Below are 17,251 nucleotides of genomic sequence, written 5' to 3' on the forward strand. Positions count from 1 at the left end.
AAGAGACTGGGCAAAAATGGCATCCATGGGAGAGTCCAAGGAGAAAGCCACTGCTGGCCAAAAGGAACACAAAGGCTAATCTCACATTTATCAAATAACACCTTGGGGATCCTTTCTGAAAATATTCTGTCGACTGATGAGACAAACGGAGCTTTCATTAAGCTTTGTTTAATATTAAGATTTGTTTGATGATCTAAAACACATGTGTCAAACTCAAGGCCGGACATTTATATCTAGCCTGCGAGATCATTTTATATAGATTTATTATTATTGTTATGCATGGCCCGGCGATATGAGGCGCTAATAACACACAAACTACAGTTCCCATAATGCAGCACTGCAGCCTCCTTGCTGAACGCTAGCTAGCTGGGAACATTCCCGCATCAATCAAGTCAAACTTCTATTATTGCGAAGCTAGCCCCTCACAATGGCGAAGAGACCGGTGGGAGGCTGAATATAGGGCTTTGGAGTTGACGTCACGTTGCAGTGCATTGTGGGATCGCGGTGCCATGTCAGTAGGCCAGAAAGCAAAACAAGCGCACAATGTTGGAGTGTTGGAATTCGGACTGCCAGAACCAAAATCAGCGCAAAAGACAAAGGGCTGTATCGCGACCGATTGCGCCCAGACGCCAAGAGACGGTACTTTGAAAAAATTGCGTGCATTGGTAATGTGGACCCGTATGAAATAAGGACGTGGAGTGGGAACCCAGACGACCACTGTGACCTAGTTGTGTGGACACAGAGAGACCTTGCTGTGATACGCATCTTCCCTGATGTGGATTTCTGGGAACCGCGTTTAAAGCAAGCACAAGACTTCTTCCTTAAAGTGTGCCTTCCTGAAGTTGTTGGGAAATACTTCTCCAAACAACGTGCTGCTCTAAATAGCCTGTAATGTTTCATTTTGTGGTTCAAGATTGATGCCAGCTGTGTGTTGACATGTAAATAGTTTGCATTTCATTTTTTTTTAAAGTTTTACATATATACATATATAAAGTACATACACAAACAAATTTACACAATAAACGAAACACAAGGTACATTCAATGAAAGCACTTGAGTCCATGAGACCTCTGACAGATTTTAAAGAATAATTTTCAGATTGCAGCATATGGTTGTGGTCCTGTACAGGGAATAGCTAGGCTGTCCCTGTCTCACACAGTAAACCAGATAGATCTTTAGTCCCAATATACTGGATGTAGCGCCCCCAAATTTTCTGGAAAATTTCTTGTTTATCTTTTAGAGTATATGTAATTTTCTCTAATGGTAAACATAAAGATAATTCTTTGAACCTTGCATTTCATTTTTATGTACTTGCTAAGTACATGTGAACAGATCAAGAATAAAAAAACAAACAAACAAGTATACTATTCTTTTCTGTTTTATTGAAACTACTTCACACAAAGTACAATTATTTACAATGAACTACACATGCAACACAACAGCTTTATGAATACTCAACAAGAGCAAGTTTCATTTGGCCCTGGTTTGACCACCACACTGGGGCACATATTCACCAAAACACAGCAAACAAGCAAACAAGCAAGTCTTTTTGCACTTTGACATTTGTTTTACTTTTCAGATCTGAAACCTATAACTTTTATACTGTATGTGTTTTGAGTCTACGGGGACTTACTTACTTTTAGCACGTTTAGCAGTTGATATTGGCTTCTTTTTTCAGTACTGGAGCTTCCTGCTCATTGAAGACTTTTCTAAAAGGAAATGCTTAATCCAAAATGGCGTTTTAAGGGCTTGGATTAATGTCAATTTCAGCAAATATTCTTTCTTATGTTAAAAGAACATGGATCTCTGTCAGTGATAACTTCTGACTTTATAACTCAAATTTTAAGAGAGAGCTTCACTGCTAAGCTTTCATCTGTGTGGGGTTCAAATCCCTTATTCAGATTAAGATTAAGATTTTATGTGACATTACATTGGCAAAAATTAAATTTACTTGAATAATGTGAGTATTGGAGTAAGTACTTGAGTAATTTTTGAATAACTTTAATTTTGTAATGTGCATATTTTATGAATAATGATTTTTCAATACTTTAATCTACTGAATAAGTAAGAATTATACTTAATAATCTTTTTACTTTAAAAAGGGAAATTGTGTACAATCTTTTATTCTCCAAAATGCACATAATAAAAATGTTTTGGGGAATGTATATGCTTTTTAAAAACCAATTGCTTCTTACCTGATGCATGCTATAACTTTCAGCAAAACTGAACTAAAATTTGTTAACAAGCTTACCAAATAAGAAATGTTTTGTGAATTTTCTTTGCAGAGCGACTGGAAAGCCGGCTGTTATCAAAGCCCACATGCCCTAAAAAGGAGGGCGCGCTGGCCAGTAATGAGTTCATCACTAAGTTTAAGATAAGAGTTGATCAGAATAGAGGCGATGATGAAAGTCTGGAGCATCAGTTGGAGGCTGCCAACCTGTCTGATGAATCGTTCGAGGCCCAGACAGAAGTCAACGGACAAATATGATCACAGACATTTTAAAAACGCGAGTTGAGAGTTAAGGGGGAAAAATATTGTAATAAGTATATATTTGAATTGCACACTAAGATATAAAGTGATGGCAGCGAGCACAGTGTTGCAGGATTTAATTAAAAACACATCTGACTAAGACCAACTGAAATTTAGAGTTGTGTATAATAAAGTTTATTCATGATTAATAAAACAAATCTGTAATATTTTTCTTTCTCTTTTGTCCATTTGAATCTCGCTACAGCTTAAATAAAAGAAAAGAATGTGTTTTGAATAAATTAAACTCTATTCTCTCTTTTTCTTTCTTTCTTTTTTTCTTGGTGGGTTTTCATTTGCAATCAAACGCAACATTATACAATTATATAGTATAGTAAGAAATATCCTTTAACTTAATTTAGTATTTGTTTTTTAATTTTTGTTTTTATTGTTTCCCCTTCAGTTTTGTGCTTATCACATGTTCTAATCTGACATATTATGCAGTAAATTATTTTTGCAATAACTTAACAGGCCATTGTGGGAGCCAACATTCACTTATAAAAGACATATTTGTATATTCTGTGGGCTGCTTTATGGTTGTGTCATTTAGAAACATAAGCCACAACAGACTTCCACTGGAGAGTACTTAAAAATTTATTTTTATGTAAAGATATTTTAATAACTACTATACTAGGAGAGAACCTATTGTTACATGGATTAATTGTACAAACTGTAGAGAAATAAGTTTAAGCGTGCAACTTTTTATTCATTTTTAACTGTATTAATGTTTTTATGTTGATACAGCCGCCTCATATCTGTTTCCTCAGTGTTTTTTAAACCATGTACTCCATCTATGAGTAAGAACATGAATAAATTCCTTTCCAAATTTGTAGTTCTTTTTTCCAACTGTTTTTAGTACATATGTAACATTTCTTTACACACAAATGCAGGTATTCTTTTGCACCAAGACGTTAAAGAAATGCTAAGAAAAAATGAAAATACTACATTGCAACCTGTGTGTGTGTGTATATATATATCTGTATCTATATAGATACAGATATATATGTGTATTCGTACCCTTTTTTCATCATCTAGTTTCCTGTGCCAGATCTTCTACTGATCGACTGAGGCAGACATGTAAAAAAAACATGAACTAAAGAATATTTCTGTATATAAACAGGACTTTAAATCTTTATCAACAGCTACTTTAGAGGAAATTCTTCAATAAACTGCAAGGCTCAACTCAGAGGACAAAACCCAACCTGTTATAAATAGTGTGACAGCAAACTTTCTCTTGTGTAAAGTTACAAATAGGAGTAATTATCCACAGGAGCTTTTATACATAATGAAGTTATAATTCGTCCTGTAGAAATTGTACACAGTAAATTTCCCAGTGTTAAATCAGCAGTGTTAAAGTGTATTTACTCTAATAGAGTCATTATAACGACAGCTGGAGCAAAACGCCTCCCAGTGTGGGCGCGGAGTTAAAAGACTGAGTGTCAATGTTACTCCCACCACAGACTCCTTTTCAAACCGAGAGAATTTTTCACGATGCCATTTTCTTTACATCAGTTACACGTAAGTTATTCATATTCACTTATTAAAACCAACAATTTGACATTTTAAACACAGGTAGCATGTTAAAATAAGGTTACATTCCTTTTGTCCATGTTTATTATATATTTCATTTTGTACCTGAAGCAAATGTGACACTGTCTGTATGCTAACGTAAGGTTGTTAATTAGTGTTGGCTAAGACTGTAAGGCTTGTTAATTTATTTCAGTGTGTAGTGGTGATTGTGTTGTGTTCTAGCATGTTTGAAATTCCATTAAATTAAACCCTCCATGTGTTGGGAGCTACATATTAACATTAGCTAGCTAACAGCATTTTGGCTAACCTTGGTGCACAGGCAATTCGCTTGTTATTGCTACATTTTAAATTATATAAGGCAATCATTAACTAATTAATATTTTACACTAATGTTACATCTTTAACTTCTTTTTGGATACCTAGCTATAGAGGTCGTTTTCAGTAAGGTTATTGTCTTATTTCAATTCCGCTGTCTTTAGCGATTTTACAGTTACAGTGATTACAACCAGCAGGCAGTATAAACTTGATAAAGTATCCAAAATATCCAGGATTCAGTTTGTAATGTTTTCTTTTAGTAGTTTGAACTTAAGATGGCAGTGTGTGTATTTGTAGTGAGTTAACTTGATGTTAACTAATGATGGTATTGACACAAGTTACCTTTTTCCATTTTTCCAGAGGGGCCGATGGCGATATGGCAGCCTCGCTTCTGTCAGTCTGCATCAGGGCAGCTGTGGCTACAACTGTAGTTTGCCTCCACCAGTGTGTGAATGTGAGAGTGAATGAATAGTGGTATTGTAAAGCGCTTTGGGTGCCTTGAAAAGCGCTATATAAATCCAATCCATTATCATTATTTTGGTTAGCAGACTGTTCAGTATGTTAAACTAAAGATGAACAAAATACTGACTCCCTAGTGCTAAGTTAGATCAGACAAATGGTAAAAGTACTAGTAATTATTTTAGTTTTGTATTGAGGAATATATTTCATGTAGGTGAAATACTCATTTAGTACAGGGCTTAAAAACTACAGCCAAGGGGTTGACATACATACAGTGTAAGAAATAACAATGCAAGGCTGTTTTACTGGTATTTATGGGACTGGTTTAATATTCACATTTTCTGTTTACAGTAGTTCAATGAAGAGCACTGACTACAAGAAATTACTGTCTACAGGAAGCATGCTGCTTAAAGCAAAACTGGGAGGTGTGCAGAAATTTGCTAGAGTATCTGAGCCAAGCCTTAAGGAATTTTGATTGCTGGTAAGAAACCAACATGGTATAAAAAAGGTGTTCAATGTGCTTTAAGTTCTTTTTGTTATTTAGTCTCTTCAAACTGCATTTTATGATTAATTGAAAATGATCTACGTTTTGGAATCATCTTAGCTACGAATGTATATTTAGTGGAAAAACTGTATAATGTGAGTGTAACTCCTAATCTACCACTTATCAAGCATGTTACTGGTGCTTAATAATTTAGTTTTTATTTGTTTGAGTCACTTTTGAAAAAGCTAAGCAGAAGTTATTTGGAGACGAGAGTGACTGCCTTTGGTTGAAAAGAGAGGTAAAAAAAAACTTCAGTGGTGTTGCACACCATTTTATATTATTTTTTAAGATAAGATAAGATAAGATAGAACTTTATTAATCCCTCGGGTGGGTTCCTCTGGGAAATTCGACTTCCAAAAAGCACAGCAACGACCGAAGTTACAGTTACAGAATTGTTATATATATATATATATATATATATATATATATATATATATACACACACACACACATATATAAATACAGAGACAAATATAAATAAAATATACAAAGGGGATAAATAGAATAAATAGGAATAAAAAATAAAAATACAAGTGAATTGCACATTTCAAGTATTGAGTCTATTGCACTGTTGACTATTTACAAAAAGTATTGCACAAGGTATTGTACAGTGAGGTGAAGAGGCACTACAGCTTAGTTGTTCCCCCCTCCTTTGTCCTCCTGTTTCCCCTCCCTCTCCCCTCCAGAGAGGAGTTAAACAGTTTGATGGCGTGTGGGACAAAGGAGTTTTTAAGTCTGTTAGTTCTTGTCTTGGGGAGAAGCAACCTGTCACTGAACAGACTCTTCTGATTGTTTATGGCCGTGTGCAGAGGATGCCCAGCATTGTTCATAATGTCCATCAGTTTCTTTAGTGTCCTTTTCTCTGCCACTGTCACCAGAGTGTCCAGCTTCATGCCGACCACAGAGCTAGCCTTCCTGATCAGTTTCTCCAGCCTGGATGAGTCCCTCTTTGCTGTGCTGCTCCCCCAGCACACCACAGCATAGAAAAGTACTCCAGCAACCACCGACTGGTAAAACATCCTCAGGAGCTTCCTGCAGATGTTAAAAGACCTCAGCCTCCTGAGGAAGTACAGTCGGCTTTGGGCTTTTTTATACAGGTGCTCTGTGTTGCATGACCAGTCCAGTTTATTGTCCACCCACAGCCCGAGGTACTTGTACTTGTTGACCACCTCCACCTCCTCCCCCTCTATCTGAACCGGCAGTGGACGTTCTCTGGACCTCCCGAAGTCCACAACCAGTTCCTTAGTCTTTGAGGTGTTGAGTTGCAGGTGGTTTGTGTGACTCCATGCGACAAAAGTCATTATTTTAAAGTCATTATTCAATACGTTGTTATTGTTAACCCTTTAAAGCGTCAGAGCTGCACGCTCCGTTTTGTGTAACTATTTTTAAATCCCTGTAGAACCTGAACCGTGTAAGCTAGCGCAATAATTTTTTTTGCATATGAAACCAGAGGAGTTGTACTTACATCTTATGCCATCAGCTTGTCCTCGGTCACGGTTTCCTTCCACATATAGCTTTGCAAAAACTGCATAAAAAGCGCTTGCAGGAACAAAAACATAATATTCCAGAAACACGCTTTGCCGATCCGATCAGCTGTTCGTAACACTTCCCACAGTGAAACAGACGTCAGCACGAATTATAGCATGTCCGCCATTTCCTGCCCAAAACCGGAAGTGACGTCATTTTCGTGGAAAATGTAGTTTTTTACTTATAGGCCTTAAAAGCTTATACTGGTGTTTTTATAAGTCACGTTTGACTTTTCTGAATAGTTTCTGCTTAGAACTCGAATTGCACTGCTGGAAATAGTTTATTTTGATGCACCTGCTGTTTTCTTTGCAAATTTGCATCATAGGATTGTTTTTTCGTTTTTCCTGCAGTATATAAAAATTGGTGTATCTCCAAAATAAAACTATGAAGACACTCAAAATAAATTTCCTGTTGTTGTAAACTATTTTTTGCAACTTTTTTGTATTTAAAGTTTTGAGGGATAAACCTCTTAAATTTCTCCAAGTAGAAATGTATGTAAAAAGCAAACAAAAATGATTTTCAATTTTTTTGTAGTTTATTGCACTTTTTTGCAATTAATGTAGTTACTATGGATTTAATGCATACATATTATTAAAATATGGGCTATAACAGTTGTATAGCAACTTGAAATGCTCCCACAAATGGCACTACAACATGTAAAAAAAATAACATAAGCTCTTGGTTCTATAGTAGGTCGTAAGGGTTAAATAAATATCGTCAAATAATCGAGATCTCAATTTCAGTGAAAATAATCATGATTATCATTTTTGCCATAATCGAGCAGCCCTAATGTCATGTAATCTTTTTGTTTACTCAAACTTGTGTGCTTGTTTCCAGCATTTGCAAAGTTTGGTGTGCCAGCTGTAACAAAAGGAGTGAAAGTTTTTGATAGTTCAGGGACTGAGTTGGATGATGATATATTTGAGGATATAGTAACAGATCCCTCAACTGGGGTATTAACCATCAAATATGAAAAAGGTTTGTTTGAGTGATGTGTGTTTCACTGGATGTCATTTTTTAATATCATTATTACATTGTTTATTAAAAAGAGTTTATAAAATGTGTCTATAGAGGGACCATGTAAACTCATTTGTTTTGCTCCTGTTTTTGAGGTCTGGAAACAGCTGCTGCAGAAGTGTCTCCTGAGCAGTCCCAGTTATCATCGCCACATTCATCAGATTCACAGGATATGGTCATCCTTTCAGACAGCCCTTTGAGGAAACATCAGAAGCTGGATGCAGAAGTTAAGCAAGTAAGAGTTAGCAGATTTCCACATTCTTCTAACAGTGTCATTTTTGTTTGTAGTTTAAGTGCTCTGAACTGCAGTGGTTATATCAACATGTAGAATGTTTTTTTTTTATTGTGTTTTCCAGTTGGTGGAATCGATTCTCACCAGCAAACCTGGTGGAGAACGTATAATAAATGAATACAATCGGACCAAGTCCCTGGTGGATGAAACCAGAAGAAAAACATACTGGTCAACATACTTGACAGACTTGACAGAAAAAAATGGGTAATTTATTTCTGGCCCTGTGATTTTACTATCATTTTCAAATTATTTTAAATCTCTATGAATTCCAGGGAAGCTGACTAGTTCTTTTCCTTTTGATCTTGCAGTACATCACCACCACGACAGGTAAAAGAAATGTATGCCAGAGGAATTGTAACCTTTTTCTCTTACCTCAGTGGCCTGTACTCCAAAAATGGCTATGTAAGTAGCCCATAGTAATAACTGATACAACCAAAATCACGTTTAAACATTTTAAATCCTGCTAAAATGTATGTTCTTATCAACTCTTCATTGTTACATAACTTATTTTGTTTATTCATTTATCAGTGTCTGTACATGTCACTCTCCAAGGAACATTATTATGATGGCGAGGGTAGCACCGGGTACTTGGCCTGGAGGATTAAAGCCATACAGAGATGCACTGCTAAAGGGAGGCGATTATCATCTGGAGGTAACATTTATAATTCAGTGGAAATACATAATACAGTTCCACATTGTGGTTCTTTATTAATAATGGTTATTAAATGTTGTTATTAGTTTTGATAAAGCTGTATTTCATATTGTCTAGCACCAGGAGATGGATCATCGAGTGAAGACCAGTGTGGTGGACCAACTGTCAGACGAGAGTTGCAGTTTGTTACAGAGAAGTTACTGAGTGAGGATGAGTGCAAGGATACAATCTCTCTGATGAAACATTCAGCTGATGAAGACACAGTCAAGAAGAAGATGAAGTTGACATTTGTTTATCGACACAACATGGTCCTTGGCCTCCTGGGCCCTATTTCAGGAAGCCGGTTTAGAAAACTCAGAGTGAAAAACGATACTCAGGGTTGAGTAACCCCGAACTGTCCAACTCGGAATATTCGGTTTCAGAAAGGCTGATAACAATTAGTTCAATCAACGCGGAGTTGCTTTAACCCCAAGTTAAGCGCGCGCACGAGGATACATAAAGCCCTGATTAGTGGAGCACAGATTAAGCGAATTACCATGGAGAAGGAGGGAAAGAAGGCGCGGTCAATGTATTTGACAGCTCTTGAGGCCGAAATTCTGATGGCAGCATATGCTGATAACATGCAAATTTTGCAGAAAAAAAGTAACACAGCCTCAGCTGCAAAAGAAAGGGAGCATGCATGGCAAAACATAGCCGACAGAGTCAATGCGTGAGTGTTAATTTAAACATTGATCTAGGGATTTCCACCCATTTAACACGTTATTTTATTATATTTTATTTTGTATTTTATACCTTTTATTTTGTGATGTGATTTGAGCGCAGGTGCAACCCAACAGTCCCCCAACGTTCCTGGCAGCAAGTAAAAATGAAATATAAAAATATAGTCCAAACAGGTAAGGTGTAATTGTATTATGAGCCATAGTGCTTGGTCTGTTTGTCCTATGTAAATCAATTGCAGTTAGAGGCTACATTAATTTCCCCTCTGTAAGCACTTATTGAAATTATCTGAGCACATTATAAGTACATATTTGCTTACTCTGTATGCTCAAATGTGACCCATTATGGCCACTAGAAAAAAAGCGGAGGCCCGAAAAACAGGTGGGGGTCCTCCACCACCACCACTCACAGAGCCTGGCCACTTGGCTTCCACATTTGTGATAATGTTGGCAGCATCACATATGATCTTCACAGTGCAGAGAAAACAAATTAGCATCCATTACTATGATGAAATAATTTGTTAGTTTGAAATGCTACAGGGAACTATGTACCTGTACATTAATGCTGTGGAAAGACTTCCTGTTCACATAGTCTCCTTCATTTACTGAAGGAGCAATGATTGGAATGCGAGTGCCATCTATACAGCCAATCACGCCTGGGAACCCTGAAAATAAATGTAAAATTTAAGTAGTAGTTCAAGTATCACCGCATCATGTATTAAGTTTTGTTCATCCTGCTACCTGCAATTTTGTGGCATCCCTCTTTGATAAATCTTGTGGGTCTATGACCGGGGAACACCACAGACGAGTACAGGAGACGTTTCAGTGCAACTGTAACATTCCTGACTGCCCGACAGACGGTAGCCTTGGGAACGTGCTCAGCATCACCAATATTATACAGAAAGCTCCCGTTTGCAAAAAACCGAAGTGCAATACAAATAATATGTACAGAACTGAGAGAATGTCCACGATGTGTCACATGCGCAATATATGGCCTGAGGATGTTATCCAAATAAATTATAGATTGTGCTGAGAAACGGTAACGTTCGCACAGGAAATCATCAGGTAATGATAAAATGTCCATACGCGCTCTGATCACTCTCTCCCGGCGGAGAGCTCTGCGGAGTATTTGGGCTTCAAGATCTACTGGCTCTTCAAGGAAGGGACACGCCATGTCTGACACTTCCTACTGTCAGGTTTCCGACAAAGAGGCGGGGACAGTCAGGGTTAGTTGTAGTAAACCTGCTAGGGGGCAGGTTAGCTTCACGGAGTGTGTCGTCATAGTGACTCACTCAGGCTTCAGCTGAACTCGCTTTGTGAAACCGAAAACCCAGAGTTTTCGTTAACTCAGGGTATACTTACTCAGAGTTTGCACTAAACCGGCTTTCTGAAACAGGGCCCTGCTGTCAAGCAACATACTGTCTGTTTTTCCACGTTTCAAAGATATCAAAGGCTTGGTGAATATTTGTCATTACTTTGACAATGTAAACACACTTTAATATTTTGTAGATAGCAGATATAATTCTCTATCCCTGTTACAGATCGAACAGGATTTTGTACTGATGTTTGGTGAGGATGTATCAGGCAGGTTGCTGGAGAGGTGGCCAACAACATTCAAAAGAAAGATTATCCAACAAGGCAGAAAGCTTCCTTCTACCAGTGACCTGGAAGAACTCTTGCTGGCAGCTGACTCACCTGAGGATGCCACTGAAGTTAATTGGTGAGCTGTTGTTTCTTTGATTAGCACATTCATAGCATATATAATGTTTGTCACAGAACAGTTATCCTTTTTGTCTTTTGGGTCTACTCAAACATTTTATCAATGCATTGAAATATGTTGTTGATGATGACTCAACTTTATTAAAAACAAATAATTTTTGCAGGCTGGGACAGTGACCTCTCAGCAATTCTATTGCTATTACATCTGATTCCACCATCTGGTCAGGGTCGGAAGAGACCAGGAAAGGTGTCAGCTTCTCAAGCAGAAAGGCGTCTTGTGGTCTTCAAGAAGGTTTGTGTTTCTTTTCTATTTTTATGTTATGAATTACCAGTTTAAGAAACACTTGATTCTTAATGCCTGTCTGTATTTGTCTTTTCAGACTGGAACAAATATCCAAGAGCACCTTGATTCCATCACTACCAGCACTCAACCCTACCTCCTGGCTGTTGGGGTGAAAAAGAATGACATCCACCGGTTCTTCATTATTCTTGACAAGAATGCCATGCCATGCAAGTCTACCTCTTCACTTGGTACTGTTGATGAACTGTTTAAAGCACATTTTGTGTTTGGCACATCTTACAACACTATGCTTCACAACATGTACATGTTCATCCAGACCACAGGTTTTAGAAAATATTTAAATACCAAACACCTTAACTATTTTGACCAGCAGGCTGACACTGATGTTAATCTACAGCCTGATGTGGCAGTTAAAGAAGTTAGCACCACAGGGGAGGTGATGTCAACTAATGTAGAAGAAACACCCACAACATCTGAAAAGGTCAAATAAGAGCACTTTGGATAGGTGTGCCTCTGCTGTTGCACAGCTCAGGGCAGCTGGATTAAGCCAATCTACTGTGAGTAGTTTTGTCTCCTCAATGGAGGAAGTGTTTTTTGAGATTCATACTCAGGCTAAAGATGCAGCCTTACAGAGCGTACCTTTACAGTACACCACAAGTAAAAATAAATATAATAGTAATAAAATAAAGCATTGGGAGTCCTTTAGTCTGGAAAGATTAGCTTTAGGACCAGGAAAGATGGTGACACTTGGAGAGCTGGAAGAAGGTCCAGAAATTGCTTGGAGCTGTGTTGTCTACCAGTTTGTTTTCAGCTAAGTGGATAATAACACACAGTACAGAGTACCGCCCTGATTTTATCATCTGTACAGATGTAGTGTCTGAGATTCTGCTTTTTTGTAAGATCAAAAGTATTGTTGTGAAAGATGACATTGTGTTGCTCTGCGGAAAACTGATGGAAATCCTGTGTTTTGATGACCATCATCATGCATTTAGGGTCAGACTGCATCCCAATATGGTGCTGAAGGTGTTGAACATAAATGAGCTGTGTTGCTTCTTCAAATCAAATATGGCATTTCAGATTCCTCCCTGTATATTGCCGTTTTATGCCGAACTAAATTCATTGTTTTAAAGTGTTTTATACACTACATGAGATGTTTTTATATTTTGAGCCTGACATAAAAATAAAGCTGTTAAATGTATTATCTAGTTGTGGTTTTTGCTCACTTGTTTTATATGTAAAAGCATTATTAAAAACCAGGTTTTCATGCTGCAAAACAGTGAATTGAGTGTAAAGGTAACACTACAGGAAGAGTTTTAGTAACATTACTTGGTGTAAAATTAATTACAAATTTTACTCTATGAGAGCTAATTTTTCACTAGAGATTAGTGTATGAATAACACAGTATAGAGTAACATGACACTACTAGTAGTGTTAAGTTGATTTAACACTATGCGGTGTTACTCAGTGTTAAATTTTTACTCTATTTAGAGTTAAATTTACTCTAAAATTTTAACACTATAGAAAGAGTTGATTTAACACCAATTCTGAATGGCACCAAATAGACTCGGAAACAGTGTTAAATTTAACTCTTTAAGTGTTAGTTTGACACTGCAAATTTTACTGTGTACATTTAAGCTATATAGTTCCCTCTGTGATAATTCTGCTATGAATGCCTCTTATTAACTTTTATGCTTTTACAACCCACTATGAGCAAACACTCAGCAACAGTGGGAAGGAAAAACTCCCTTCTTGAAGGAAAAAAACTCTGGTAGAACCAGGAAATCTGTCTAAACTAGTTGGGGGTTAGAGCAACAGATGCAAGTCTTCAGATCATTTGCAGTGTGACTGTCTTTGTGCACACTTTAACCTGATTCAGTTTTCTTATTTGTCAAAATGCACCATGGGTAAAAACAAAACAACAAAACAAAACAAAATAGTAATGAAGGAGAATCCTCAGCAAAGATGAATTAAACAAGTTTTATTTTGATCAAATTTTACTTTAAGTAAAACACATCTTTATTTGATGACATTGAAGTCATCAAATAAAGACAGTTTTGATGGAGCTCCTGACCCAGCCCAAGCTCTCTATGAAGACGAGGAAAAACTCCCCAGGGGGCCAGATCGATGGGAAGAAACCTCGGGAAAGCCCATTCAAAGAGAGATCCCCTTTCCTGGGATGGCTGGGGGGGTTACAGGAAGTCCAAAAAAGCTACATTTTTATTTATTTTCTTTTTAAGATTGACCCACTCTATCTATTCCTGTCCAACAGAAAAAAGAAAGGAAGTTACTACAATGTATCACACTTACATGATAAGGTGTGAATTGTGTGTTTGTGTGTGTTATCTTAGCCAGGGGTGAAGCTGGAGCTCCTCCAGTGTTGGGCGCTTCTCCGGGGCTAAAGCTAAACATGCGTCCAAGAAATTCCGGCATTCTTGAAAGAAAGAAAAGATCAAAAAGATGAAGATGATAGTTCTAGTGATCCAAGGCAGCAGTGAATCTGGAAGTGTGAAGTTTTCTTACCTGTGGACAGACGCTTTTTGATGCTCAGTTGCTTTGTGAGGAACCTCGCGGTACTAAAGTATCGTGCATGAAGCGCTTCATACAACACCACTCCCATTTGCCACACCGTGGTGGGTCCACACCTGTAGCAGCTCCTAATGTACCACTCGGGAGGGATGTGAAGAGGAGTGCCTAACAAACAGACACAATTACAATTTCTTCTAAAACAAAAGACACAAATTGTTACATCTGTGAAAAGCAAGAGCAGAATATGTTACCATAGAAGATGCGATACAGAGATCGCTGTTTAACAAAGCAGCTCAGTCCAAAGTCAATGATGCGAACTCGAGGCACATCTGAGCCGGTCTCAATCAGAATGTTTTGTCCCTTGATGTCCCGATGAAAGATGTGTTTCTCCTCAAGTTCCTTTACAGCATCAACTAGTTGCTTCAGAATGACCTGGAAAAGATGAAAAACACAATAATGAGTTAATGCTTTTCTGCCTTGATTGAATGCTGTACAGTCTAAGGCTCTTCCAGTCAACTTACCTTGGCCGTGTCCTCTGTTAAAGTTCTTCCATTTTCTGCTTTGTATTTTTGCAGGTCCACAGCGGGGACAGGTCTCTCCAGCACCAGGATCAGCTCTTTGCCAAGGTCGAACCACTCCAGCAAGGACACAGGTGCTGATATTCCCACTGACCCTTCTGCTTCACCTGCAAGTTTAAGCATAATGGCCACTTCCACCGAGAGCATCTTCCCATTTTCATCCTGAAATATTACAACAAAGTGGATGATGAGGAACGCCGCATTCAATCCAGTAATGTGAAACTAATTCAAGTGTTGGACGCTTACCGCCACTTTGCAGTAGACTTTATTTTTGGGAATGTGTTTGATGGCAACCTAGAAGACACAGAGCATTGGTGAGCATTTCCTCAGTATGACATAATGAAAGGTGGAAACACAGCAGACGTCTCAGTTTACGATATTATCCATTATCTGCGTCACTGCCTGTCTTACTACCATCATCTGAACACTTACTGGAAAACGATCTTCTATCCGGTAGCCAGAAAACACTGCTCCGCAGCCTCCTTCTCCGAGCTGGTGCTCCTCCACATATCTGGCTTGGAATTCACCTGAACAGACAAAACAGCAAATCTGGTTTTATTACAGCTGTGACACAAATTACTCTCCTCTGTAGCCTAAATGTTCCTTCTGCCCTTCCCCTGAATATAAAACCCAAGCTGCTTGCTACTTACGTTTTTGGTCTGCCACTGATTTTTTGCCCTGGTCCACATTCCTTTTTTTTTTCTTGAGTGGCTCTCTGTTGTCTCCCGCGGCCTTTCTTTTGCCATTTTTTGCGCACTCCTGTTTGTTGTTCAAGTCTGGAGATGTGGAAAACACCAAAAGCACATCAGCTCACTGGATGATAGACACAAACACTAAACACCAATATCTTAAACCTAGCAACCACACTTAATCTACCCCCTTATTCAACTAATTAGCCTACCTTTACCAGAGTCCAACGAGGAGGATGCTTGCTCCTCGTCACCGCTCATATGGTCGAGAAGTTTAGCCTTCTTTGCTTTCTTTGTTGTGCCCTCTTCATCTTGCACAACCTTGCGCTTCACACCTTTGACCACATCTGAGCTGGTGGAAGGACCAGCCTGCTCAGCGACCCTCCTCCTTTTCATTGGGGTCTTCTTTTCAGGACTGGCCTTTCTTTTAGCAGTCCTGCTCTTACAATCTATAAACGACAACAACACAGTGGTGAAAAAGAGTCCCTGACATCAGGACTGGAAGCAGTTTGATGGCAAAGAATTTGAAATTGCTTTTGCTTAAATTATCACAAGTTTATTCTTGGGATAAAAAAAAACTGACCAGTACGAATTGATACTAGGTTCACTAAGTCTTAGATCTTGATGACACTTGTTGGTCTGTTTTTACTGTTGAGTCCAAGAATAAACTTATTACATTATTTTACCAAAAGACCGGTAACCTTTCTTTGATTAGACATCTTGTATTAAAGCTATTTTCAATCAAACATATGATTCAAATACTCTAAAAATGATTCACACGGTGTCAACATTTCTAGGATTTGGATTTTACCAGGATTTTATTTTATTATTTTACTTACCTTGATCTCCTGAATCTTTCTTATCAGCTGGAGTGGTCATTTTTCTTGTTTCCTTTTTCATTGTAATTTTGGAGAACTTTTAAAATCGAAAATGTAAACCGTAATGAGTTAAGATTGAGTTAATATTCCTTCAAATGTGCACCTTTCAAATGCTTGACTTTTCTAACTGAATTCTGTAAGTGAGCTTTATAAGTAAACTCTGGAAACTACGGCAACACAACATAGAATCTTGCCTTTCAGTGACTTCACTGACTGCCAGCAGTTCAAAGTAGTTTACAGAAAAACACTCTGGCAAACAAAGCCATAATATTTCATATAATTCAATCATTTCATATCAATTAAACAGTTTCTTTCATTATCGTTCATCGTTTGTATAAAGACCTCATGTATGGATGACAGTATGAAGATTTGTGGTTGACCACACACTAATACAGGGAGTGCAGAATTATTAGGCAAGTTGTATTTTTGAGGAATAATTTTATTATTGAACAACAACCATGTTCTCAATGAACCCAAAAAACTCATTAATATCAAAGCTGAATGTTTTTGGAAGTAGTTTTTAGTTTGTTTTTAGTTTGAGCTATTTTAGGGGGATATCTGTGTGTGCAGGTGACTATTACTGTGCATAATTATTAGGCAACGTAACAAAAAACAAATAAATACCCATTTCAATTATTTATTTTTACCAGTGAAACCAATATAACATCTCCACATTCACAAATATACATTTCTGACATTCAAAAATAAAACAAAAACAAATCAGCGACCAATATAGCCACCTTTCTTTGCAAGGACACTCAAAAGCCTGCCATCCATGGATTCTGTCAGTGTTTTGATCTGTTCACCATCAACATTGCGTGCAGCAGCAACCACAGCCTCCCAGACACTGTTCAGAGAGGTGTACTGTTTTCCCTCCTTGTAAATCTCACATTTGATGATGGACCACAGGTTCTCAATGGAGTTCAGATCAGGTGAACAAGGTGGCCATGTCATTAGTTCTTCTTCTTTTATACCCTTTCT

The 17,251-nt window shown here is 37.8% G+C and overlaps 4 protein-coding genes across 8 annotated transcripts in view; 2 read left to right on the forward strand and 2 right to left on the reverse strand.

Moving 5' to 3' along the window:
* The window catches only part of LOC146555485 (adipocyte plasma membrane-associated protein), a 21,123-nt gene extending 16,344 nt beyond the window's left edge, over positions 1–4,779 (reverse strand). The window contains exon 1 of the mRNA XM_085252699.1: positions 4,715–4,779. The gene's annotated coding sequence lies outside the window, so the exon portion shown is untranslated. The remainder of the gene's footprint in view (positions 1–4,714) is intronic.
* LOC146555486 (uncharacterized) lies at positions 3,969–11,153 on the forward strand. Of its 5 annotated transcripts, XM_085252704.1 has the most exons (9): positions 3,969–4,045; positions 4,733–4,826; positions 5,227–5,312; positions 7,740–7,880; positions 8,015–8,154; positions 8,276–8,415; positions 8,520–8,613; positions 8,740–8,863; positions 8,981–11,153. In XM_085252704.1, the coding sequence occupies exons 5-9, from the start codon at positions 8,092–8,094 to the stop codon at positions 9,244–9,246; spliced, it is 687 nt and encodes a 228-aa protein (XP_085108830.1). In that variant the 5' UTR covers positions 3,969–4,045; positions 4,733–4,826; positions 5,227–5,312; positions 7,740–7,880; positions 8,015–8,091; the 3' UTR covers positions 9,247–11,153. The 5 variants fall into 5 exon arrangements, with proteins under 5 accessions (XP_085108830.1, XP_085108828.1, XP_085108829.1 ...); XM_085252702.1 differs by having other exon boundaries at positions 4,733–5,312; XM_085252703.1 differs by lacking the exon at positions 7,740–7,880 and having other exon boundaries at positions 4,733–5,312.
* LOC146555487 (uncharacterized) lies at positions 9,430–12,797 on the forward strand. Its single transcript, XM_085251087.1, has 6 exons — positions 9,430–9,465; positions 10,437–10,453; positions 10,976–11,036; positions 11,121–11,299; positions 11,455–11,590; positions 11,679–12,797. The coding sequence occupies exons 1-6, from the start codon at positions 9,430–9,432 to the stop codon at positions 12,087–12,089; spliced, it is 840 nt and encodes a 279-aa protein (XP_085107213.1). The 3' UTR covers positions 12,090–12,797.
* Positions 12,798–13,566: 769 nt separating this feature from the next.
* On the reverse strand, positions 13,567–16,455 carry LOC146555488 (serine/threonine-protein kinase pim-1-like). Its single transcript, XM_085252694.1, has 9 exons — positions 16,232–16,455; positions 15,605–15,841; positions 15,354–15,479; positions 15,136–15,230; positions 14,950–14,997; positions 14,647–14,865; positions 14,377–14,557; positions 14,120–14,290; positions 13,567–14,030 (listed from the first exon to the last, which is right to left on the reverse strand). The coding sequence occupies exons 1-9, from the start codon at positions 16,290–16,292 to the stop codon at positions 13,939–13,941; spliced, it is 1,230 nt and encodes a 409-aa protein (XP_085108820.1). The 5' UTR covers positions 16,293–16,455; the 3' UTR covers positions 13,567–13,938.
* Between the last annotated feature and the right edge of the window lie 796 nt (positions 16,456–17,251).

This window comes from Mchenga conophoros, linkage group LG17 (genome assembly GCF_057382185.1).
Source record: "Mchenga conophoros isolate Kocher_MC1m ecotype Shallow Benthic linkage group LG17, M_conophoros_male_GT1.1, whole genome shotgun sequence".
Classification (NCBI taxonomy): Eukaryota; Metazoa; Chordata; class Actinopteri; order Cichliformes; family Cichlidae; genus Mchenga; species Mchenga conophoros.